Genomic DNA, 25,466 nt, shown 5'->3' with positions numbered 1-25,466 from the left:
TTTGGCTTGGGTCATGATCCCGGGGTCCTGGGATCGAGTCCCACATTGGGCTCCCCACAGGGAGCCTGCTTTTCCCTCTGCCTGTGTCTCTGCCTCTCTCTGTGTCTCTCATGAATAAATAAATAAAATCTTAAAAAAGTAAAGAATGAAACTAAACAACTTCCAAGAGAAACATAGGAGAAAACGCATGTGACCATGAGGTTGCCATTCATTTTCAGATAGGACACTAGTAGAATTTATAAAGGAAGAAATTGATAAATTGGCCTTTATAAATATTAACAACTTCTACAAAAAAACCTGTTAGGAGAATGACAATGACAAGCCACAGAATGGGAAAAATATTTCCAAATGACATATCCAATAAAGGAAATGTATCAAAAATCTAAAAATTGCTATAATTCTTTGTTTATACACGTGTCTTCCTCTATGGACTGTGGACCGTGTCTTCCTATGTTTGTTTCACCATTGCTTGAATAGAATAGGTGTTCTTTAAGTAATTGTTGAATGGGCGCATGATTGAACAAATGAGTGGATGGATGGATGGATGGATGGTAGATGGATCATGGATGGATGGATGGATGGATGGATGGATAGGTGGATGGATGGAGGATAGGTGGGTGGGTGGGTGGGTGGGTGGATGGGTGGCTGGATGGATGGATGGTAGGTGGATGGGTGGATGGATGAATAAGTCTATGGATAGATGGATGGATGGATAGATGATGGATGGATGGATGGATAGATGGATAGGTGGACGGATGGAGGATAGGTGGGTGGGTGGGTGGGTGGGTGGATGACTGGATGGATGGACGGAAGAATGGATGGATGGATGGATGGATGGATGGATGGTAGATGATGGATGGATGGATGGATGGATGGTGGATGGATGGATGGATGGTAGATGGATGGATGGATGGATGGTAGGTGGATGGGTGGATGAATGAATAGGTCTAAGGATGGATGGATGGATGGTAGATGATGGATGGATGGATGGTAGATGGATGGGTGGATGGATCAATAGGTCTATGGATGGATGGATGGTAGATGATGGATGGATGGATGGTAGATGGATGGGTGGATGGATCAATAGGTCTATGGATGGATGGATGGATGTATAGATGGATGGATGGATGAATGGTAGGTGGACAGGTGGGTGGATGGATGGATGGAAGACTAGGTAGATGGATGAGCAGTGAGTAGGAAGCTAGGAACACTGAAAGAAACAAAGGGCTCAGGTCTGAGCATTGTCAAAGTCTGAGTTTATGGTGTGTGTGTGTGTGTGTGTGTGTGTACATGACTAGATTTGCAAGTGATGGATCAATAGGAGGCTGGGAAACAGGGAGCCCCATTCCTAACGCAGCCCTGAGGCCAGAGAACCTGTCCAGTGAAGGCTAGCCGATAGACTGCAACCCTTATAAGGTGGGAAGATTGAAATAATAAGGCAAGTTAGCAGCAAGTGTGAGAGGAGGTTGGGAAAGAGACAGGGTGTGGCTCGGTGCCTAGAGGGCCAGGGGCTCCCTGGAGGAGGCAGCTCCCTGGAATGCTTGGTCTTGCTGGACCTGTTCAGGTTGCAGCCATGTCCAGCCCCTGCCCAGCATAGGGCAGTGGCCTCAGGGAGCCATGGCCACGTGGGAATGTGCACACGGACCAAGGAGAAGGTCAGCCCGACGGCAGGTGGATCCCAGGCACACCCTGACTTCAGAGTCTGGGCAACAGGCACGTACCATTCCCAACCATGCGGTGCTCATCACCATGAAGAGGGCCCCGCAGCACCAGGCTGGGGCCTGCAGGTCGGACCTGAAAAGACGGGACCGCGGGCCTCGGGAGAAGTCTGTGAGGGTGCCCGGTGGCACCGCACGCAAGTGGCTGTGCGCGGCCAGCGCCAGGACGCCTGCCAGCTGCAGGGAGAGAGACCGTGACCCCGGGCCCTGGGCCCACAGAGCCTAAGACAGGCTTGCAGGCTTCCAGAGTTTTACAGTAACAAGAAGGTTGGAGAAGCAGTTATTGGAGTGTTGGTCATGTCATCCCTCGTGGCCTGGCTCCTCCTGGCGCGTGCCCTCTGAGGCCCTGCTCACGGCCCCTTCCTCCCCGCCCCCTTCCCCCCTCCCCTGACCCTCCCCCAGAGCCCCCCACCCTGCTCCTCTTCCATCTTCAGTGGGGAAGGGTGCCTATCCCTCCTGCCTCTCCCTGCCCTGTGCCCTTGCTGCTGGCAGCCGCGCTGTCCCAGGGGCTGGCCCTGTCACCCGCCCCGTGGCCCGGCGCCCAGCAAGGCCCCGGTAAAATAAACCACTTACGGAGCAAAGAGAGTTCAGTTTAGCTCAGGTGACATTTTATGGTCGGTTGTTGGCCTAGGAGCCTGGGGTTGAACCCGGGGCCCAGTGTGTGTGCGCACGTGTGTGTATCTAATGCACCGGCACGAGACGGCCCCGGTGGGCGGACCGGCCATCGCAGCACCCTCCTCGGCTGCACCCCCCAAGCCCCTGCTGCTCCCATTTCCCGGCTCCCTGTCCCAGCCCTGCATCCGGGGCCTCCCTACGAACACGTGGGCACTCCCTTCACTTGCTGTTACTCCCCCAGTGGAATCGCGCGCCGCCAGCGTCTGGACCAAGCAGGTGCTCTCCCTGCATGCCCGTAATTTCTGGATGGTTTGGATTCTCTGCTTAATTTGGAAATAATTTATTCATGATGTTCTGAGTTTTTCTTAATTTTTTTGCACTGCTTGTATTGCTAAGGGCTATAATACAGATGAATTTAATAGATAAGCTCCTCACACGTAACCTCTGGGCCCGGGCAGCCACCAGGCACACACCTTCCATGCGCTTCTGGAGAGAGAGCTTGGGGAACCGGCCCGCAGGTGTGACAGTGGGTTTAGGAGAGGTGCAGCCGGGCTTGAAGCCAGGTCTCCAACTCCTGTGTCGGCTTCTCCTGCCCCGGCCACCGAGCATAAGGCCAGCAGGGTCTGGGGACCTGTGCTTGGTGCTCTGGGAGGCTGACAGCCAGACCACCTCATCAGGCCAGCTCGCCTGCACCCTCGTCCACCTGACAACCTGGCTGTGGGGCAGGATCGCCAGGGACCAGGTCGGAACCACCTGCACCCCAGAACGTGGCCAGCATCCCACGCGGGGCCCTGGCCCTCCTGATTCTGGGTATCAGCAGCCTGCCAGTGCGGGGCTGAGCCCTGGACCCCCCGGGCATGGGAGCCAGGCTGTCCGAGCACCCACACCTACAGGTGTGTTTTCTTCGGAGGCCCACTGAGGCACGATTCCGTGGGGAAGGGGGAGTAAGCAGCTTGCAAGTGGGCTTCGGGCAATCGCAGGGGCGTCTCCAGGTGCAGGGCCAGAGTCGGGAGTGTCACTGGCGTTAGTGCCCCACTCCTGCCTCCGAGGAAGGACCCGGCCTGCCATGTGGGGTTGTGATGATTCGGGGGGGGGGAATCACGAGAGAGCCCTGCGTAGGCTGCGTCCCCCTCGAGAAGGTGCTGAGAGGGCACGGCCTGTGCCCGCCTCCTAGGGAGACCTCTTACCGCTGCCGCGAAGGTGCTGGCGAGCGAGCACCGCATCAGGAAGGAGCAGGACGCCGTGGTGCCCCGGATGCTGACAAGGTGGATGCACTTCAGGGTCAGGAGGAAGCAGAGGGTCCCCTGCAGCCACATCACCCTCTGAGACAGAAGGACAGAGCCGGTCAGCGGGTCACCCCGGCCAGCGAGGGTGCATGACGCCCGAGCACCTGCCAGCCCTGCTCCAGGGGCACGTCCCACGGGTGGGTGTCCACTGGGTGTGACGTCTGCGGGACGGGAGGCGACCATCTGCACAGCAGGAGCAGGACGCGGAGTAAGGACAAGTCGCGACGCAGCTGCCAGCCCGGGACCCTGACTGGGCCAGCTTGATGCAGGTCTGCACGGCTCAGACCTGGCCGGCTGCCCTGTCTGGGCCTCAGTTTACCGGGCTGGGAAAAAGCAGCCACAAGAAGGGCCTCACGTCCCCAGGCCGCAGTCGGGGAGCACTGTGCACCATGTGGGGGGCCGGCAGGTGGGACCACACTCCTGTCGGTCGGCCCCACGCTGTTCACGCCCCTGCCCACGTTGGGGGGGTTCGCTCACGGACCAGCGCTCCGGTCTTTGTATGGCTCCTTCCTGGGGGCCAGGCCCCCTCTCTGCATGGGGGCGTGAGTGTCGGCCACCAGCCCGTGGTCCCCGGAACTCAGCCTGGCCTCGCAGCTGCGGCTCTGGGGTGGAGCCCAAAAAGGCGGAGGAGCCACGGAGCCCAGACCCGTGGCGGGGGCGGGGGGGCGGAGCAGGAGCCTGAGGGAGCCCTCCTGGCAGGTGAGCAGCCGAGCATCCGCCTCCCTGCCCCCTGGAGCCTCCAGCCCTGAGGAGAGAGCCCCCCGAGGCCGGGCTGACATTCGCGGGACTCGGGAAGGCCGGGAGGGGCCGCACTGCCCCCTGAACCTTCAGGGATGTGCATGAGCTGTCCCCTCGGGCGGCGTCACGGGCACGGCCCACCGAGTGGCCCCGGACGCCCCGCCGTACCTGGCTCCATGACGCCGCGAGGCTGAGGTCCATGGACCCTCGGAAGTGTCCTCTGTGGAGGCGGTCGGTCACTGCGCCCGCCACGGTGGCCAGGTGGCAGGAGGCGGCATAGCGGGCGAGACTGGCCCCGGCGATGGCGAGCTGCGAGGGCGGGAGAAGGTGCCTCAGGGGGTGCCCGGGGGGGCCCACCACGGCCCCTGAGGCTCAGCGGGCAAAGGGAGTGCGGGGGCAGCGAGGGGACGGACAGCGATGCCGTGCGGAGGGTCAGCACGCAACCGGGGGACTGCCTGACGGCCGGAAGGAGCCGGCACAGCAGGTGGCATGTCCGGGTGGGGCTTTACTGTCCGGCTTCTCCTGGGGAAGGGGACAGGACCGCTACCTCCAGCCAGCTCCCAGGTTCGCCCCAGTAGCTGTGGACGCCCTCCTGGGCCGCGCGGTGCAGCTGCAGGCACAACTGGGTCAGGCTGAGCACCAGGAAGGCCAGCTGCTGGAGGAGGGGCGACGCGGGGGGAGAAGGAGAGGGTGGCGGGACTCGCGGGGCGCCCACGCTTGGCGCTCCCCGCGGCCTCCCCCCCCCGTCACCCCTGGGCGACCTGCCAGGTGTGAGCGCATCTGGGCCGGGCGCACACACAAATCCTGAGAGTGTGAGCCGGAGAGTCCCCAGGGCCTGTCCCCAGCAGCTCCGGAGATCGAGCCGTGGCTTCTCAGCCCTGGGCCAAGTAGGGCCCTCGAGGCTCCCGGAGCCCGGCTATGCTCCCCTCCGCGCCGTTGGGCCGTGCCCTCCCTCTCCCGTGTCCGTTCACTGAGCCGGGGGTGGGGCACGGGGTACCCGGGAGCCCGTCCTGTGGGGGCGGGGAGCTCCCCGGGACCCCCAGCTGGGGCTCTGAGGTAAAAACCCCTTCAGGACATCCGTCTGCCTCCTGGGGAGCAGCGGGGCACGGGCTGAGGTCTATGTAAACCAACCCGCTATCTGGGCGGCCACTGTGCCCAGCGCTACAGGGGAGACCTGTGAGCCCCGGTCGGCAAGGGGCGAGAGGACCCACCTCGGGAAGCGCGAGGCGGTGCCACAGGCCCGAGTCACTGTGGAAGGCCGCCACCGACTCCACCAGCGGGGCGAGGGCCAGGCCGCCCCCGGGGAGCAGCTCAGCGTGCAGGGCCACGCTGGACAGCAGCCGTGTAGGACAGTTGTAGAGGACGAAGTGCACGGACACGGCGCTGGTGCCGCCGTCGATCCACCCGCCGGCCCTGAGGCCGCTCAGTGCTGCGTGGGCTGCCGGCCTGCAAGGTGGCACATCAGGGGCCCCGGCTGTGGCTGCGCACGTGCCCCTGCGGGTGCCCGCCTCCCGCCGCGGCCCGAGGCCGGGGCCTCCCCTACACACGCACGTCTGGGGAGGCCTGGCCCTCTGCCTCCCGTCCTGGGTGCACCCACCGTGGCGCCGGACTGAAGCCCCCTGACCTGTCAGCACCCGGCCGCGGACCACGGCTGCAAGGCGGGTGGCTCATCAGAGCCACGTGGGAGAGGCCTGCCCTGCTCACAAGGCCCCTGAGGACCAGGAGGCCCGTGAGCATCCGCGAGGCACGAAGCCAACAGGACGACTCCCATTAGGCTCCCTGAGCGCCGGCCTTGGGCGGATTCGGGAGGAACGTGGCTCGCTGCTTCCGTGCTCAGGGCCGAGGCCCCGTTAGCAGGCAGCACCGTCTCCGCCACCGCCTCCCCACCCTGCCTTGCCCTGCGATGGGCCTGCCACTGCTGCCGCGACGGACGGACGGACGGGGCGGAGCCGACCCGAGCCCACTGACCTTGTGCTGCCCAGGCTGAGCTCCCATGGCTCCCTGGACCCACAGCCTCTGGAATCCCCAGGGGTCACAGGCTCCGTCACGGGGGCGCCGTCGGGGCCGCCAACTTCGGGGGGAGGGTCTTCGGGGAGCGCCGGGGCCCGGCTGGGCAGCTGCGGGAGAAACCACTGGTTGGAGGGAGAACCAGACGCTCAGCCCTGTGGCCTGGGGTGCCCGAGCCCCGGCGCCGGCTCCCACACAGCCCACCCTCCTGTCCTGGGCTTCTGCTGAGCCCAGTGGGTCAGGGCTCAGACGTCGGGAGGGCCGTGCAGTGCAACACGACACATTGAGTGCACTTCGAGGAAGCCGACGCCTGAGCAAGAAGCGAGCCCGGGAGAAGGGCCCGAGTGGAGCAGCTTACCTGGCCCGCGCTTCCTGAAGGCCACCGCAGCTGTCTGATTACCAGGGAGCCCAGCAGGTAGCACGTGCCACCAAGGGCCCGGGGCTGGAGGGAGAACAGAGGCGGGCCGGTGGGATGTCGCACGGCCCCCACGGCGCTCCCCGCCAGCCGCCGGGTCAGCAGCCACCCCCACCAACAGGACGCTCTGTGGGATCTCAGCTCCCCTACGGCCTTTGCATCACAGCTGAAGGGCCACCTGGCCTGTTCCCCTAGACCGTGCCCAGCGGCGTCCCACGCGACGACATGGGGGCCCGGAAGCCCGCGGGCCCTTGGGCAGCACTGGTCCACTTGCACGTGCATTTTTTTCCGATAAATACAGGACAGGACTGTAGTCGTGTTTCCTCTCCCTTAGAATTCTCTTAATCACACGTCTCGTCTCCAGCTTCCTTCATCGGGACAACACAGCAGATGGCACGTCTAACACAGACGGCCGTCTGGACGCGGCGTGTCCAGTGACGTGTCCTCGCTGAGGCTTTGGGTCCCCCCCGCCCGCCAGCTGCGAAGAGCCCGGTTCTGGGGGGACCGGAAAGTGCCACGGAGGGCGGCACCCGCACCCTGCGCTCCCCAGAGGTCGCTGCATGGTGTTTGGGGGATGCAGGAGAGAATCATTTTATTATTTCTTAAAACAAGGTAGAAACTGGAAGATAAGCAGGGAATAGGGCTCTATTCTCTGAAATGCGTAACTGGTCACTTTTTCTCAGAATTTAGGGCAAGCCTGGCCTCTTGGTGGAAGCTTCCTGGATGCTCCCCCTCGGTCCTGGGCTGCCCTGCACCCCCGTGCCACAGCACTCTGTGTGCGGATACAGCCCTCTGTCCCCGCGGCCCCAGAGCTCCTGGGGACCCGCTGAGCCCTGCGCCCGGCCAGGCCTGGCCCCCGCAGGTGTGCACCTGACAAGGGTGTGCTAGGACGCAGCAGGGCCGCGCTGGGCCAAGAAGCAGCCAGGTGACCCACGGCAGGCAGCCACTGGCCTACGACCTCGTGGTCACTCGGGAATACACACGGTGGGGGCACCGGGGGTGACGTCGCTCGAGCGTCTACCTTGGTTTCAGCTCGGGTCGCGACTCAGCATCTGCTGGGGAGCCTCTCTCTCTTCCCTTCGCCCCGCCCTGTGCTCTCTCTCTAAAGCAAATAGATAGATCTTTCCAAAAAAACAAGAAAAACAAAAACAAAAAAACAAAACAACCACCCCAAACCAGAGGGCACCCGGTACTGCACGCTAAGCGTCTGGCAGCCTCGGCTGTCTGTGCCGCGCCCTCCTCTACGGCCCCGGGTGCAGGCGGAGCCCACCTGAGTGCCCGGTGGGCGGGCCGGGGGGGCGCCGCCTCCGTGCAGGCCATCCAGCAGCGTGGTCAGAGTCCAGCCCCACCAGTCCGCCACACTTCCCAGGCCGCCCGAGGCGCTGCTGGCACCCCTGAGCACGAGCAGAAACAAAAAGCGATTATTTTTTCTCACATATGGATTTGAAGTCCCTGCAGGAGTGAAAGTGAAGCCACGCGCAGCGTGAGGTCCGGCGTGACTCGGGGAGCCCTTCGCCCCCGGGCCGCGGGCGGGAGCGCCGCCCCATGTGATGCCTCTGTCGCTTGCCCTGCTCGCTCGACCGCCTCCGCCGCGCAGGCAGGGGGTGGCCAGTGCAGGGCGGGCACGGGGACAGGAGCAGAGGGCGGGGGCCGGGACCCTCAGCAGGGACACGGCTCGTCCACCACCGCCTACGGGCACAGCATCGCCCTGCCTCTCCCCGGCCAAGCACCCGGAACAGCCGCCGACCCCGCGGCCAAGACGGCACGAGCGTCGGGCGAGGGGGCGCAGGCCAAGCGGGGGCCGCGTGCGCTGGGAGTCCGTGGGTGCCGGCCGCTTTCTCTCCAGCTCATTTCCGTTGCTCCCGCCAGATACCCGTTTCACCTCCCAACCGGGGGCTGCTTTCGGGAGCACTGAAGCCATTTCAGACTCGTAAAACGGATCATTTTTGCTCGCTGGGATGATAGGCTGGGGCCGCGTGCCCCGGGCTGCGCTGCACGCACACGTCAGGAGTGCCAAGCCGCAGCCAAAGGGAGGACGAGAAGGCGAATCTTTAGAGAGCGGACCCGTGTCACCTCCTGGCACGCTCCCTCCCACGCGGCCTCTTGGGAAGGACCCGTGGTAGAGCCAAGGATGCTGCGCCCCTAACGTCCCCACAGCAAACAGCAGCGGGTCCCCGTGGCTCTACGCCCGAGTCTCCCTGAGGACGGAGGGGGGGGGTGTTTGTTCCAGGCCAAGCGGCCCCCGCCCTGGACTTGTCTGCGCCGCCAGCCACGCACAGGCCTCTCCCAGTGCAGTAGCCCGGCCTGAGCAGCTGCCAAGCGTCCTACCTTGTAAACTCGGTCCGGATGGCGTGATGCAGGGAATGCGCATCCCGGGAGCCCGTCCGGCAGAGGATAAGCAAATGCAGAAGCAGCAGGAGGGTGAACATGCACATGTCTCTGAGAGAAACGAATTTTAAAATCAGCTGTGCGGCCAGACAAAACAGCAGGACCCCTTTCAGACCCGGCCTTTCAACGCCTTCGAAATCCCTGCACGAGTTTTTGTAAAAGGATCATTTTTTTTTTCTGCGCATCAATGCCCAGGTTCCCTAGCACCATTTTTATTTATTTATTTTTTAAGATTTTTTAAATTTGGGATCCCTGGGTGGTGCAGTGCTTTGGCGCCTGCCTTTGGCCCAGGGCGCGATCCTGGAGACCCGGGATCGAATCCCACGTGGGGCTCCCGGTGCCTGGAGCCTGCTTCTCCCTCTGCCTGTGTCTCTGCCTCTCTCTCTCTCTCTCTGTGACTATCATAAATAAATAAAAATTAAAAAAATAAAATCTTAAAAAAAAAAGATTTTTTAAATTTATTCATGAGAGACGCAGGCAGAGGGAGAAGCAGGCTCCGTGCGGGGAGCCCGACGCGGGACTCGATCCCGGGACCCCAAAAAAAGATGCTCCACCGCTGAGCCCCCCGGGCATCCCTCATGCAGGCAAGACCACGCCGCTTGGGGTCGGGTGTGCCCGAGGCATAATATCCGCTTCTTCCTCTCTCTCTTTACGTTGGCCTTTGTCTAGGATCAAGGCTTGCACTCGTTAGTTCATCAAAGGCTGCAAAAATGGCCCGGGCCTAATTCCATCAGTTTGTCTTCCTCCAGTAACTAAACACGTCCGTAAGGAGAAACGTTCCCTCTCTCGGTACGTGATTTCACGGGGCTCGGTTCTTCGCCGCCAGCTTTGTAAGAGTCGGTTCCCACGCGTCTGCTGACACCCGCCGACCACATTGCCAGTGTCGCTGCAAACTCAGGGCTTTGGGGACGTCAGATGAGCTCCAACTCGCGGTCACCACGGTCCCCGATTTCAGGTCGCATCGTCAGTGTTTGGACCCGTGAGCCTCTCCAAAGGGGCCTCCGTGTAGCTGGTCATTATTCCCTCGCTCACGATGTGTCCTAGGCTCCCTTTGTCCGTTTCCTGCCACAGACCTGAAGTTGAGAGGCCCAACGGCGCCCGTTTCTTTTTGGTGGAAAATGATATTTGTGGACCAGAATCTAGGTGCCACGGTTGCCAACTGGCCCCGGGTTTCTTTCTAGGCCTCTTCTTGGGGGATAGATGGAGGAAAATAATGGGTTTCCCTTAAAAACAAAACAACAGGGGCACCTGGGGGGCTCAGATGGTTCAGTGTCTGCCTCCGGCTCAGGTCAGGATCTCAGGGTCCTGGGATCGAGTTCCGCGTCGGGCTCCCTGCTCGGGGGGCGGGGGGGGGCCTGCTTCTCCCTCTCCCTTCACCCTTCCCCATCCCCCACTTACACTCTCTCTCTCTCTTAAAATAAAATACTTTTAAAAACCCAACATGATTTCATACCGATCCTTCTGATTCCCACTCAGGACTACAGGTTCTGACTTTCTCGGACTTGAGTCTGCGCCTCCGCCGTCCCGTACCGAGGGCACGAGGATGGCAGGCAAAGACCCTCACCGGCTTCCTCCCATGTCAATGACCAAGGCTTCCAACAGGAAACACCATTAGTGGAAACAGCTTTATGACTTTTTCTCTGTCCTTAGGGACCGGGCTTGTAAGGTCAAAGCTTTTAATCTTAAAACAATTTTTTTCAGATTAAAAAAAAAATTTTTATTTATTCATTTGCAGGGGGCGGGGGCAGAGGCAGAGGGAAGGGGTGTGAAGCTGGCTCCGTGCTGCTGAGCTTGGAGCCCGAGGCGGGGCTCGGTCCCGTGACCCTGAGGTCATGACCTGAGCCAGGACAGGTCGGACCTCACCCGCGCCAGTAACCGGGGGCCCAGTAGGCTCAGCTGCACCCGCGTGGGGCCGAGCATGGGGCTGGACTCACCACCCTGAGACGGAGACCTGCGCTGATGGCACAGAGCCCCAGGCGCCCCAGTGTTAGGCTGTCTCTATCACAGGAGGCCCGGCGCCCGGGGCCTGTTGCGGGTTTGCGGCTGGCTCCCTGGGACAGGTGCACCTGTGACCGTGCTGGGCCTCCCCAGGTCCCCACAGGAACAGCGGCGCTCACACCCGCTCCGCGTATGACACCTCTTCTCCGTGAGCTCCCGCCCCGGCACGGGGCCAAACATCCAAATTCCAGGGCTTTCAATTAGCGATTCCTCATCACGTCCGCATGGACTTTTTCTATGAGCCGTCCACTGGCTTCCTGAGTCCAGTTTCATTCTAAAGACATTGTTGGTCTTTTTCTTTCCAATTTTTTTTTTTGAGCCTCTTTGTACCCGAAGACGAAGCACCGTTGGCTACAATATGTTCCCCATCCTGCAGCCGTTTCCTTACACTACTTGCAGCCTCCTTTGTGACGCAAGGCGTTTGTTCCCTCCCAGGACTTGTATGGTTTGGTTTTCACGTCTAAACGGTTCTCATTCACAATTAACCTGAGTATTTTGTGACAAAAGCCTGCACTTGTTGGGTTTTCCCCACTCCCCTCGTCTGCTGATTCCTCGTGGAAAACTCCATGCTTTCCCCAGAAGCCGAGACGGCGCCTCCCTCGCTCATGGCGCTGTGACGTTCGGGTGTGGGTTTGGGTCGGCCTCGGGGCTCGTCTTCTGCTGAGTCCCCCGTGCGTGCAGAGCCGCCCTCCTGGGGACGCCCACAGCCTAGGTCACGCGGGGCCCCTCGCTCCACCTCCCGGCTCTTCCTGGCCGGCCCTCGCACTCGTCCCTGCCGAGGGGCCTCAGCACCAACCAGACCCCGCCAAGGGCGAGCAGGGGGCGGAAAGGCGAGGGGTCGAGTGTGAGCTTGCACATGGAGTTCAGAGCTTGAGAGGACACGGCATCCTGCCGTCCTGCACAGGTGACCCTGGGCCTCCCGGGGCCGCTCACGCTCCCTGCGCAAGCTCTGGGCGACAGCCCCTGGGGAGCTCGCATGTTCGTGCTGCCGTTCCTCCCCCGCTTGAGGGAACCTCTGCTGCCTTCTCCGCGCACTCGAAGCCGCCAAGTCTCGCATTTTAGGGTCGCAACCTGTCACCTTACTAGGTTCCGCGTCGGTCTGCTCTTCTCGTTTCGCTTCGGTGGGATGTTCCGAGCGCCAGGGAGTGGCTTCGCCTCCCGCCGGATCTGCTGTCACTGCCAACCCGGCCCTGCTGGTCCGTTGGTGTCCCCTTCCCTGCGCCTGGGTCCCCACGTGCGCGCCCAGCTCCCAGGGGCTGCCACCCACCTCAGCGCCCACCGCGTCCGGGTCTGTCGCTGTAGCTTCTGTCTGACGGCGCTGAGCTGGGCAGCGGACGGTGGCCGTGCCCGGCGCAGGTGGCGCGCTCGCTGCCGGGCCGCCAACACCTGTGGACAACAGTGCGGTGAGCTGCGTGGATGTGGGCAGGGCTGCTCCCCTGAACCAGGTCGTGGGGGCATGTACAAACCCCTGCCCTGGGCCAGCCCTGCGGCCCGTACAGGACAGCCTGTACCAGGCTGGGTCAGGGGCCCACATGCCTAAGGAGTCAGAGGCCCGTGTCCAGGGAATCACGGGTGCGGAGCCTGGGCCAGGACTCTCCTCCCTTGCAGCCCATGCAGCACCCTGAGTCCAATAGGGACAGGACCCTGCTGGGTGACGCTGGGTGTCGCAAGGTGCAAGGTGCCGCAGGGCCACAGGCGTCCCAGGCTTGCTGACCTGAGGATGCGACCTCTGTGAGAGACCTGTCCCCTGAGGCGAGGTCACGGAGGGCAAGGAGCAGACCCCGCCCCCACCCCCTGCACCAGCCACGGGGCAGGAAGGGGAGGAAAGACCCAGAAGGTGTGAGGAAGTCAGAGCAGGGGTGTGACCCAGAAAAGCCTACACACACAATAGGAAATGCTGATGCCCCACAGCGGGGGGTGGGGGGGGTGGGGGGGGTGGGGGGGTGTGAGTTTCTTGTGGGTCCACTGAAATGTAAATGACTTAGAAGTTCTCTAAGATCATGGCCCAGAATTCTATTTCTCATTTATTTGCTTCCATATTTTAAAATAAGCTCATGTTCTTGATACTCTGGTGTCTTGGTGGGGGGGATGGAGGTGAGGAGGTGGGTCCCATGCGGCCCCATCGCGAGGCACATGTGAAGGAGCATCAGAAACTAAATGCACTCAAAGAAGCAATCAAATCTGAGCCCGAAGAGTCAATTCCAAGGGGCTGGGTGAAGCTGGAAAGCGACGCGGACACGACGCGCACGGTGGCCTCACCTCCTCCTTCTGGCTCGCACAGTGGGGCGGGTGGGGCCTCGCACGCGCTTCCAGTTCAGGGCCCAGGTCCCTGGTGGCCGCATGCAGAGCCTCAGTGAAGAAGTGCGGGTCGTGTCTCCTCCTCCAGGCAAAGCCCAAGGCCAGGAGGCTCACCTGGAGGGAGAGACCCCGACAGTGCATCCCACCTCCCTCGACCAGTCGGCCCCCCGGGATCTTACACGACCCAGTGTCGTCTGCCTGGGAGTCCCCAGCTGGCCACTCCCCAGGCCAGGCTGGGCCAGAGCCTCCGCTCCCTGTGGCCCTGTGTCCCTGGGTGAAAAATGGGTTGGAGAGGCCCCCGCTCCCCGCCCCCCCGCCCGGTCCGCGGATGTGTGCAAGGACCAACGAGCAGGCCCCAGGCAGCAGGGTGCAGGCCCTGCCCCCCGAGCTCCTCCTTATGCTCAGTCACATGTGAAGGGATGTAAGGATGCATCACGTGCAGCCCCCACCCCGGCTGATGCAGCCACTCCGTGGGAGCCCCCCCGGCCCCCCTGCTCACCAGCAGCGGCTGCGTGACCAGCACACAGCACAGCACAGAGGCGGCCAGCAGGTACAGCCAGCGCACACACTGCGTCGGGTTGAACCTGTCCGCGGGAGAGAGCAGCTGTCAGCGCTGCCTGGCTGTGCGTGGGTGGCGTGGGTGGGGGGCGCTGCGGGGGGGGGGGGCGCAGCGCGGAGCTGGGCGCCCTGTCCGCTGTCCGTCCCTCTGTGCAACGGCCGGAGTTTTATGGGGAGGGGCAGGAGGGCACGTCACCCCGGGAGGCTCTATGGGGAGGGGCGGGAGGGCACATCACCCCGGGGGGGGGGGGGGGGGGCTGCTGAGCCACACAGGGACCGGGAGAGCAGAGGGGCGGGCACTGGGGGCAGGGGCGGGGCGGGGCGGGGCGGGGGGGGGGGGAGGAGGTGTGGGGGAGGCTCCAGGGTAATGAGGCCCGATAGGTCTTGCATCTGCGGAGCACTGAGCAGGTGCCAGGCGCCGAGCCCGGGATTTCATCTGCTTCTCCTAAACCCTGTGACCTGTGAATGTCCCCATTTAACAGCTGAGCAAACCGAGTTGCAGAGAAGTAGGATTTCTGTTTGTTTTTTAAGTCCCCTGTCATCACGTGAATGACTTCGTGCATTTGAAGAAAAGAGTCGGGGAGAGCAGGATGTGTCCCGGTTTTACAGCTGCCCTCCCCTCCCGGGGCCCGAGGGCACGCCGAGCTGCCTGGGGACCAGATGGAGAGGCCACCGTGCAGAGGGACCGAAGCAGAACCGTGGTGCCGGCACGCCTGGCCCAAGCCCGGCTCCTTGGGTGTGAGGGTCCTGCGGTCTCTTGTGGCAGGGGCTGCATCCGCGAGCCCATGGCCCAGCTGCCCCGTGGGGCCTGTCGACACATTCCCCACCCAGGGCCGCGGGAGGGAAACACGGGAACCGAACTGGCAGCAGCCATCGGGGCCCTCACGTTGCGCCCCAGACAAGCTGGGGTTTTTTTACTAAGCGCCAGACTCTCCATCCAAGGACCTGAGGCTACCTGAAGGCCGTGCACGCTCACCTGTATCCTAGAAACGCCGTCCCTAGGCCACAGGCCACGGACACCGTCCCGCAGAGGACCCATGCCGCGGAGCCCAACCAAGGCAGCAGGGCCCACGGCCAGCGGAGCGCAGCGACTCCTCCAAACCCGCTGCTGGCTGCTGCAGGAGAGCAGGGAAGAGGCATCACCTCCAGCCACGCGTGCGGCTGGCGCCCTGTCCACGGGAGGGCCATGGGCGTGGATGTAAACGGTTCCTGAGTGGCTCGGAAAGGTTTCCAGAGATACGGACCCTTAACTGGCCAGACAGTGAAGCGGGGTGCCTGCCCCGCGTGGGTGGGCCGTGGCCAGCGGCAGGCAGCCTGCGTGAGCGCGGCCCCACTGCCTCACGTTCTCAGGGCACGGTGCTTCTTACACCCGGATTTCCCCCTCGGATGCCGCCATGGTCTGCGCCCCTTTACAGGTTTCATTGTGCCCTTGAGGGAGGAGGGGAAGAAGGGGGAGGGAAGGGATGGAGGGGAGGATGGGGGGGAGCAAGAGATGGGGAGGAGGAGGTGGACCAGGAGAGGAGCGGAGGATGGGAAGCGAGGAGCAGGGGAGGGGAGGGGAGAGCAGGGCCACGCAGAGCAGGCAGGACCGTGTGGAGGCAGCCGCCTCTTGCAGGGCCCGGGGGGCACGTTCTGGGGAGCGGAGCACGTGGTCACAGGCCCCCCAACATCTCGTGTCTGCAAGAGGAGGCGGCGGGAGCCCCGCCACTCAGGGGAGCAGCCTGGGGCACGCGTGGGGCAGGAGGAGGCCTGCCGGCCTGGAGCGAGGAGCACCCGCGGGGAGGCTCCAGGCAGGAGGCTGCTGTGTGCGCGGTGGGGCCGAGCTCAGCGGTTGTCCTTTCCCCCGACCTCCACGGCCTGCTGGCCTTTGCGCCCACATGCGCCCAGTGCGCCTGCTGGGCTGTCGGTGCCAGTCGCCCTCCCCGCTCCCCGGGACGGGCCGCAGACCCCGGCGCCTCCGTGTCCACACCCGCGCCCGAAGCCGGCGCCGAGGACCTCGGGCACCTGGAGCTGGGGGCTCGCTGCTCCCCCCGCAGGCACCTGCACCCGCCCCCGCCCCAGGCACCCCGTGCCAGCGCTGACCGGCTCCCCTCCCCCACCCCCGGCTCCCTGCCGCAGCTGTAGCGGGTCACCCTGCGGCACAGCCAAGGTGGCCGAAGAGCCAAGGGCAGCGGAGAGTCCCTCCTGACCCAAAGACGCGACCAACCCACGTAAGTGAGCGCCCGCCGGCCGGGAACGCCCGGGACGCGGGAACCAAAGCTTCGCGTGTGGTCAGAGCGTCCGGCCTCCTCCTCGGCTCCAGCTCCCACTGCGGGGCCCCGCGTCTCCCAGGAGCCCCGGGTGCAGGAGGGCCCGGCCCTGCACCCCAGCCCGACGTCACTGGACCCCCGCCCCGACGTCACCGCGCCCCGCCCCAACGTCACCGCACCCCGGCCCAGACGTCACGCGCCCCGGCCCGATGTAACCCCACCCCCGGCCCCGACGTCACTGGACCCCCGGCCCTGACGTCGCTGCACGCCCGGCCGATGTAACCCCACCCCCGGCCCCGACGTCACCGTCTGCACCTTGAGCCCCGGGGCTCCCCTTCTCCCTCCGAGCGCGCTGGGCGGCGTCAGCTCCCAGGTCCTCCCGCTCAGGGGGCGGACACCCTGCACCGTCACCCCGGGCCGCCCTCCTGCAGGCCCCGCTGCTCCCGGAGACAAGGCTGCCCTGCAAGGGACGGAAGAGGACGAGGCCGGGCTTGCGGGCTCTCTCCGGAGCTGGGCCGGCGTCTCCCGGGGACTCAGCCCGCGGGGCCGAGGTGGGGGTGGGCGAGGCACGGGCAGCCCGGGACCAGCTCCTCCGCGTCTGCCGGGGTGGTCGGCGCCCCAGGCAGTGCGGGGTGGCGGCGGCCAACAGGGAGAGACGGAGCGGCCAGAGCGGGTCCGGTGCGGCTGACAGCCCCAGGCGGGGGAGCAGGGCCCAGGGGCCCGACCCGGAGGGAGGGGGCGCTCGGCAGGCAGGCGGGGGCTGCAGAGCACAGGGAGCCACGCGCCCCGCCCGGCCCAGGCAGGCCCCGAAGGACGGCAACGCGACGCTCGCCCGGCCTCAGAGGCGCCCCGGGCACAGCCGGACCTGCTCGTGGGCACGTGTACCGGGCTGAGCCACCGCGGCCCTGGCCCTGCCGACCCACGACCCCCAGCCCGACCCCCAAAGTGCCTCTGCCGGTGGGTGCGTGGCCCTCCCGACTCTGGCCCACGGCCCCTCTGGTGCGGCCTCCACGGGGCTCCCCTGCGGTCCGGCCTGCTGGGCCCTGACCCCGGTTCGCGAGCTCCATCCCCGCCCGGGCCTGGCCCGCCATGTCCAGAGAGACCCGTCAGGACGGCGACAGGACCAGGCCGGCCGCCTGTGCTTACCTCGCGCCTCTTCCCTGCCTCTGCCGTTCCTCCACGGGGGTTGGGGCCTGATGATAAAGGGGTCCAATGGCGGTGTTCACCCAGGGACTCCAGGTTCTCTGGGAGAGCCTCCTTCAGGACACAGCCTCCCCACGCCCCGCCGGGCCGAGCTGGGCCTCCCCGAGACACAGGACACGCGGCCCGTGAGCCCTTCCCCGTGGCTTCCCGGCTGGGGCTTGGCGGGGTTGCAGCCTCTCCCCTTGCCGTTGCCTGATTTCCCGGCTGCTCTCCACATCCACTCACCCGGAGCTGCCCCCACGAGCGGGGAGCGGGACTGGCAGGCATTCACGCGGGAAGGTCCGCCAGCGTCCTGCACAAGGGAGGCGGCCGTCAGGGCGGGCGCCCCACGACGCAGGAGGACCGGGGAGCAGGGCGCGTGCACAGGCTGCCGTACCTGGCTGAACCTGAAGAGCAGCGACAAGAGCTGTGCCCCGGGAGAAGCCAGCAGGGTGCCCAGGAGGCCCGTCCACAGGGACCCGGCGGCTGCAGCATCGGGGGCGCTGAGGGCCCACGCCAGCTGTAGCGAGGTGCTCAGGTCACCAGAGTGCGTTGGTGTCATCGCACGGGCTTTAAGGTGAGCGCACCGAGCTCTCTGCTGGATGCGCTGCCGGACGCCTATCTGAGGATCCCTCACCAGGGTCCCAGCAAAGGGGAGGCCCGCGAATGGCCATGAGGTCACCATAAGAGGCGAGTGTGAGTATTTCCACCTCCCAAGAGTCGTGCTGCGCTTCTGCAGGAGAGCAGAGCCCCTAGCCCCTCCTCCCCCCGCCTGCCACCAGCCGCCCATGCGGATTCTGAGCAGCGTCTGCGTCACATGCGGCGCAGTCAGGCCACATTGCCAACCGCAGGCGGGCATCCCCTGGGCAAGTATGGCCTTCGGAACTCTTCCCTGCTGCTTCTGGCCGGAGGATTTGTAAAATCTGAATTAACTGGCAGCCTTATAAACAGCCTAGCAGCACGCTCTGGGAAGCCCAGGCTGCTGCGCCCCTCGGGGGCTCAGGAGGGCGTGCTGTGCGCTGCGGTGGTCGGGGAGGAGGCCCGCCGCCCAGAGAGCACCCCGCCTGCACCCAGGCCAGCGGCCGTGCATCCCCTCTGGGCGCTCGAATCACAGCCTCCCCCCGCCCCCCCCACCCCGCTTAGGCCCTCTTCCTAGGACTGTGAGCCCGCGGATCCCTGGGCTGAGCAGTAGTCACACCGTGAGTCTGGGAGTCGGAAGCCACTTCCAGAAAACGTGGCGCCCCCCACCTGCTCCTGTCCTGCCGCCGTGACCAGGGCAGTGAGACACGCGTAGGCACACAGCAGGGCAAAGGCCACGGTGAGGCGTGCCGTGGGCAGGAAGCCGCTGGGGGAGGGCCGGCTGTACACGGAGGTCCACACGTGGAAATCCTCCAGATACTCTGTGAACTTGCAGTACAAGAGCTGCAACAGACCGCGAGAGGGACGTCCGCTGATGCGGGGGGTCGCCCCGACGGCGGGAACTCCGGGGGGCAGCCATCCCGGGGTGATGCTGCTAGCCCACCGGCGGGACGCTGGGCCGTGCTGGGTGCTCGGGCCCCCAGGCCCCCCCGCCCTGCGCCCGGGCCCTGCTGTGGGCTGGCGCCTCCGAGCCCCGGGATGAGCCGTCGCTGGCTCTTGTGCCACCCCTGAGGGTCCACAGTCCATGTGCCCACAGGCCCCCCCGTTCCCAGCACGCTCCCCACGGCCGGGAGCGCGCCGGCCACCCGGGCTTCAGAGGCCTCAGCGAATGTGCAAAATGCGCACGTGCAGTTACACCCGTGTAAAGCACACTGGCGTACAGGGCGGATGGGGCCATGGGCAGAGCAAGTTCCATACGTGGCGTTGCTGTGGCCCCTCGTGCTTCTGCCCCCGGTCCCACCCTTGCTGCTTGCTGGTCATCCGGGGCCCGGGACACACAGGGCACCCATCCTAACAGGCGGCCCCCTGGGCGCCGCAGGCCATGCACGGCCGTGAGTTCGGTGAAATGTCCTCACGGGCAAGGTCGGCACCGTGCTCAGTGACGGCGGCAAGGACCGTCCCTCGGCGGTGGGCTGCTCACTGGGCGCGTCACGCTAACCGCAGTGCGGGTCAGAGCGTCGCCGCAGGGGGATGCGGCCCAGCCTCGTGTCGTGCCAGCAGCCCCCCACCTACCTTCCAGAAGCCGAGGCCCCGGCGCAGGCTGCCCAGCTCCCACGCTGTGCGGCCGTCCCGCCCGCTCGCCGCCAGCCAGCACTCAGCGGGGAAGAGCCAGCTGTGCCCGGGCCCGGCTGCCAGCTCCTTCACCATGATGTGGCTCACGTACCAGGCCGGGGCGGGCCCACGGCTGTCGTGCCAGAGGCAGATCCTCCGCAGCGGGCCCAGCAGAGTGGGGACGCTGAGGACACAGCGGCACCAGGTCAGGCCGGGGCGTGGGCGGTGGGGCCTGGAGCATGGTGATTCCCACCCTCGGGGGGCCTCGGGCGTGTCAGCCCACGTGCGCCCCGCAAGGGACCTCTGGGGCCCCTCCGGAGCCTGGGGCATGGGCAGGGAACCCCGCAGGCCCCCGGGCCCCTCAAAGCAGGTGCCTGGCTGCGCCGGGCGGGAGCACATGCAGCTCCTGTACCTGCCGGCCCCCCTGAGCCCCGTCGCTTCAGGGCCTTCGTGCACCTGCCCCCGGCGTGGATGAGCCTGCAGGAGACCCCTCTGGGGGCAGGACCCTGGCACCCGATGCACCTGGGACACAAGCTCTCCAGGAGCAAGGGCGCCGAGGGTGGCTCCTCCACACCTCGGGGCCCAGCGGGGCCGATCTTGGGTCAGTGGCCCCACCCGTCCAGCTGCTCGGGCTCCGCACGGACACGTGTCCACTCTCCCCAAGGCAGGAGAGCGGGGTCAGGGCTGTGAGGAGCTGGGCACCCCCCCTTGCCGTGCGCAGGGGGCTCCCCTCTGCGTCAGCACACAGGAACGACCGCGTAAACCCACGTGCGCACTGGTGCTCCCCCCGGACTCCTGCCTTGGCCACCCCATCCTCACGGGCCTCGCTCACCTCAGGACAAAGGTGTGCCTGGAATTCCTTTCAAACAGGGGCTGCTCCGGACAGTAGAGCTCCCGGGGTCCTGAAAGCCCATGCTCCCCACATAAGACGATGTAAACCTCAGAGCAGAGACACAAGGGTAGGACTTTGAGGTCCTGGACACCCCACACTATGCTGTTCCGGAACCTTCCTGGAAGGCCGAGGACCACAGCACAGCCCTGCCCCTGGCCACTGCCCTGCACTCTCCCGGGACAGACCCCGGAAGCAGCGCCTGCCCGCATCAGCCGGATTCCAACATGTTTGATCTAGAAAAGCCAGAGACGGCCGCTCAGGTTCACGGGGGCACGTGCAGGTCTCAGAGGGAGAGGGCAGGTGCAGGCGCGTCACCCTCCCGGGCTCACGGGGGCCGTGGCTGGGACCAGGGTGGCCGCGGGCCCTGCAGCCTCGCATCCCAGCCCCGGGGCTGCCCATTGCACACCGGGGCAGCTTCTGTGGCCCAGAGACACGATTCTGAGGCCTGCAGCTCATTAATCTTGTCTCCAAGAAAGCTGCTTACTTATTTCCAGTTTTTAAAATCCTCCCCCATCGCAAAGTACAGCTTCCCTTGAGAAGTTTCTAGATCTTGTTTCAATCAACAGTCTCTAGTCTCGTGGAGCTGCTTTGGGGCACGTGAGGTGGAGGTTTAATAGGGCTTTTTGCAAATGGTCCCTGCCCCTCCCATGGGACCTCCCCCGTCATGCTCAGCTCGGGATGTGCCCTGTGCACCGTCCACCTGCCTCACACGGGGCAGGGCGTGCGGGCTGGATGTCCGGGCTGTTCTCCACGGAGAAGATGGAGAGGGACAGGTGTTTGGGGTGGCCCCGCGGGTGCAGAGGGCTCACACAGGCATGAGCGAGGGAGAGTGGGACAGTGGGAGAGGAGGGGGACAATGGAGCAGCCGGTCGGGCCAGTCCACGCTGGGCACGTCTGGGGCCATCCCTCGCGCCATCCGCAGCCTTGTACCCCGTACCGTGCGGCTCCCGGGGCGACCGGCTCACCTTGGCGCTACAGCGGGTGGGAGAGCGGAAGCCTGTGTCCACGACAACCGCGTACAGCTGGTGGCCGGATGGAGCATCTTCTTGCAGAAAAATGTAACCGGCTTTCTTTCTCTCATGACAATCTACCCGTCTGCTTTTAGTAACCAGAAGCGCATAAAGAATTGTAAAAACTACGATCAAAACACCGGGGAGCAGGTTCTCCGGGTGTCTGTGAACGAAAGGAGAGGAATAAGTAGTGAATCATGAAAATAAACATTCAGGCAAAGACTAAGCAACTCCCCCTACACCGGCTCGCACTCGCACACCCACACACACGTGCTGAGAGGCCCTGAGTCTTCACCAAAGTGTTTGTAGATTGTTGTCCGTTTTGTAACCGGAGAAGACAGTGGATTCTGGCCTGGGGAGGAGGCCAAGAAGGGGAGGGCGCAGGGCATGGTGTGGCTTCTGCATCCCTGTGTGCTTGGGCGCTTTCTTGATGACACACAGTCAGAGCATGGGTCCCGCTGGCCACACGAAGACTCAGGGGTATGACGTCCATAAAGCGCTTGGACATCGGGTGTGATGAACACCCCCTCCCTCCCGCCAGACCCTGCCCACCCGCCCCGTCCCTCCCACCTTCCACGGTCGGGCTGATTGCCCCCCACACACAGGCCCTCGCCTCCTGCTCCCAGGGCCACAGCTGGCCAGGGGGTCACCGACCCCTCCAGACCCACGGAGCGGGGTCCGCTTCGCATCCCTGGTGCAGGACCCTAACCTGGAGTCTCACGGGCCTCTGACGGGGCTTTGCAGGGCGGGAGAGGGCTGGTGCTGGGCCGATGCTGTGCTGCCCCTGCCTGACTTGGGATGTTGCCCTTTACGTGGGGGTCCCCGGGGCTGCCCCTCTCCTTGCCCCCCCCCCCGTCATATCCCAAAACACCGTTGAACAGCTGTCCCGAGTCCCATCACCGGATGCCTGGTGACCTCGCAGCCCCCACACCTGTGGTATCAGGGATCCACTCACTGGTCTACAGAGTTATCTACTCTTTGGTGACTGGTTAAATAATATGGTCCAGCGGGATCCCCATTACGTCAGCATAAGGGGGAGGAGCCTGACCCAACGCTCATCAGGAAACGCAGCCTCTGCCATCTGTATTCACTCAGCAAACAGCGCTCAGTGCTGCCCTGAGCCAAGCCCATCCGTGGTCCATGTGGGGGGCGAGCAAGGGCTCCTGCCCCCACAAGCTCACCCTCTACTTACTCATGCTTCAGAATCCAAATATGCTTGTTCTGTATAAAACCATAGCCCAAGAAATGAGCTTGAGTTGCAATCTATTATCTAAAACGGGACACATTTGGGGCACCCAGCTCCTCAGTTGGAAGAGCGTGTGTCTGCTGATCTTGGGGTTGTGAGTTCGAGTCCTGCATGGGGTGTAGCGATTACTCCAGTAAATAAACAGGCGCCTGGGGGGCTCAGTTGGTGAAGCATCTGCCAGTCAGCTCAGGTCACGATCCCAGGGTCCTGGGACCGAGCCCCATGTCGGGCTCCCCGCTCAGCTCGTGCTCACTCGCTCTCTCTCTCAAATAAATAAAGTCTTTTAAAAATTTTTAAAAATAATAAAGACAGCTCCCTTCTGTTTGGAAGAGAAAGAGGGAGCTACGGACATGCGTAAACCAGGCTGGGCGCACCACCGTGTCCCCGGCGACAAGAACAGCCCTGTCAATGTGGACCCACAGGCTAAAAAGGATGCGGACATTCTCACGTTTCTGCGTCTCCTGCCCGTGGATGGAAGGACAGACGCCATATGATATTCATGGAAGATTATCTACTCATGTGGGCCGGCCAGGATGCAAACCAGCGACAGCGACGTGGGCTTCGGGCATCTCAGGAGGACACGTGGGCTCCCGCGGGGGCAGCGGCGCAAGTAAAACTTACTGTTCTCCAGAAAACGGAGCTCACCTCTGCAGCTCGGAAATGTCACTCGCTGAGAAAGTGGCATTCGGGCTTCTTCTCGAGATGGACACGGGCGCCAGGCGGTCATGGCTAGGAGGGAGACGTGGGCTGGGGCACCAAGCACGGGCCGAGAGTGGCGTCTACAGCATCATGTACGTGGGTGGAAGGAGGGCCAGAAGGGGTGCCCGGGGCTGGTAATCGCGACTTCATGCAGATGCCTCAGTCTCCACACCCCGCAGGCTCCAGCCCGGCCCCGCTGGGGGCAGACGCATGGCCACCAACCAGACTCCCACCAGCACCCGAACGCCAGTCCCGGGCTACAGGCCCCCGTCCCGCCACTCCTTCCGTGACAACTGCTGGGAGGCCGATTCTTAAGGTTTTAGTAAAACCTACTTGTCTCTCATTATCCTGGGAGCAGGGCCCATGCGCTGGTCACTCCTGGGCCTCCGGCCCACAGACCAGTGCCCGCGGACGGCAAGACATAATAGGGAATAAATATGTCAGCGCACTCATGATTACTTTGATATCAAACTGAACTTCTGAGCCACGACCAATAGGGTCGATGTGTCACTAGCCAGGACACCGGATAAATTAAAAAACACAACAGAAGAGCAGCAGCGAGACGTGCCGATGTGGGGTAGGACCTGGACCTATCGGGTGCCGCAGCCCCCGATTCTTTGTAAGAAGGAAGTGACTATTTCCATTCCAAAACGTGCCCGGTCACTGTACCCGCATCTGGGGGAGGGGTCACGGCAGCGCCCCTGACGGAACGGTCAGCTTGGCCGCTGGATGATGAACAGCGTCTGCTCCAGCCGTGCGACCCATGCACCCAACTCGCCGGAGGCTGACATGGTCCACGGGGACCGTGCGCACATGGAGTTTGCTCCGGCAATCACACGTGAGCTGGGCTCTCCGCAGACAAGCGGTGGAGATGGCAGAGGCCGCATGGCTGGAGGGCAGCCACGGCAGGCGCCACCGTCCACCCAGCAGCGCGCTTCGACAGACTCGGGGACGCGGGCCGCAGCCGTCCCCTTGCAGGGGGCACCCAAGAGCACTGGACAGCCAGACCTGGCTCTCCTGGAGGCTCCTGTACCGAGGGCACTAGGCTTGCGGACGGGCAGGGGCGCACGAACCAGGTTCCCAGGAACCCACGGCCAGGGAGGCTCCAGGGACCCGGCCCCACGCCGAGGAAAACGCGGTCGGCTTCTAAAAACCTCGGGTTTGTCCGCAGCAGCACGTCTGTACCTGCAGTTCACTTTTCCTGGAGACACTCCTGGCTGTGGGGAGGAGCTCGCTGGCCTCCACTCTCCGGCTTCCCAGACGACGCACTGCAGCCAGTGGAAGCGCACAGTGTAGTTCACGGCCTTGGCTGAGTATCTGTTCCGAGGGCTTCTGTCATAGTCAGCATCCAATAAGGATAAATAGCCCAAGCTGAGGTCTAAAAGGAGAAAATAAAATGAAATAAATACAACCTGAAGGTTCAAGGTGTAATGTGTTCCAAAAGCCACTGGAGGAGTGGCCAGCGCCGCGGAGGGCAGTGGGGCAGGGCATGGGAGGCAGGGGGCAGGGGCAGAGGGGCCGTGGGGCAGGGAGCAGGGCATGGGGGTGCTGGGGATGGGGGCAGCGGGGCGGGGGAAGAGTCATGTGGCCACTTCCTCTCCCAGATTATTTAAACTGTGCAGCAAACCGGTGCAGACAAGCTCCCCCGCCTGCCCTCCCACGGCCAGCAGGGTGTCGGATCCGTGTGCCTCTCTTCCGGGTGCACCCAGGTCCCTCCCCACCCTGATGGGGGAGGGTGAGGCAGGGAGGCCCCACAGGAGAGGCAGCAGCAGCACCTGGAAGGTGGCGGGGGGGGGGGGGGGGGGGGAGATGGTGAATGGGCTCGGGCCACACCCAGGTGTGCACCTGCCGCTCGATGCCTCCGCCACGACTGAAGCAAGGCGCTGCCATCCACACGAACCTTAGAACAGCCCTTGTCACCACGAGAGCAACTCAGACTGACAGGACGGGGTCCCTGGACGGCTCAGTGTGCTGGGC

The 25,466-nt window shown here is 63.9% G+C and overlaps 1 protein-coding gene across 1 annotated transcript in view; it reads right to left on the bottom strand.

Annotated features, from left to right (window-relative positions):
* Window positions 1–25,466, bottom strand: part of LOC144298899 (polycystin-1-like protein 1) — a 77,751-nt gene that overhangs the window by 9,075 nt on the left and 43,210 nt on the right. Inside the window, exons 31-53 of the mRNA XM_077874097.1 lie at window positions 24,675–24,867; window positions 23,436–23,519; window positions 21,500–21,707; window positions 20,475–20,581; window positions 19,604–19,826; window positions 18,651–18,874; window positions 17,850–18,381; window positions 17,699–17,765; window positions 17,417–17,463; window positions 16,586–16,730; window positions 14,998–15,136; window positions 13,963–14,047; window positions 13,425–13,577; window positions 12,433–12,551; window positions 9,108–9,218; window positions 8,050–8,173; window positions 6,723–6,806; window positions 6,326–6,474; window positions 5,569–5,803; window positions 4,905–5,009; window positions 4,526–4,666; window positions 3,521–3,655; window positions 1,722–1,895 (exon numbers count right to left, since the gene is read on the bottom strand). Of these exons, the coding sequence (XP_077730223.1) occupies window positions 1,722–1,895; window positions 3,521–3,655; window positions 4,526–4,666; window positions 4,905–5,009; window positions 5,569–5,803; window positions 6,326–6,474; window positions 6,723–6,806; window positions 8,050–8,173; window positions 9,108–9,218; window positions 12,433–12,551; window positions 13,425–13,577; window positions 13,963–14,047; window positions 14,998–15,136; window positions 16,586–16,730; window positions 17,417–17,463; window positions 17,699–17,765; window positions 17,850–18,381; window positions 18,651–18,874; window positions 19,604–19,826; window positions 20,475–20,581; window positions 21,500–21,707; window positions 23,436–23,519; window positions 24,675–24,867 (3,584 nt within the window). The remainder of the gene's footprint in view (window positions 1–1,721; window positions 1,896–3,520; window positions 3,656–4,525; window positions 4,667–4,904; window positions 5,010–5,568; window positions 5,804–6,325; window positions 6,475–6,722; window positions 6,807–8,049; window positions 8,174–9,107; window positions 9,219–12,432; window positions 12,552–13,424; window positions 13,578–13,962; window positions 14,048–14,997; window positions 15,137–16,585; window positions 16,731–17,416; window positions 17,464–17,698; window positions 17,766–17,849; window positions 18,382–18,650; window positions 18,875–19,603; window positions 19,827–20,474; window positions 20,582–21,499; window positions 21,708–23,435; window positions 23,520–24,674; window positions 24,868–25,466) is intronic.

Source organism: Canis aureus, chromosome 26 (assembly GCF_053574225.1).
Source record: "Canis aureus isolate CA01 chromosome 26, VMU_Caureus_v.1.0, whole genome shotgun sequence".
Lineage (NCBI taxonomy): Eukaryota > Metazoa > Chordata > Mammalia > Carnivora > Canidae > Canis > Canis aureus.
Note: the sequence above shows the minus strand (reverse complement) of the source record. Positions and strands in the feature narration are given on the sequence as shown.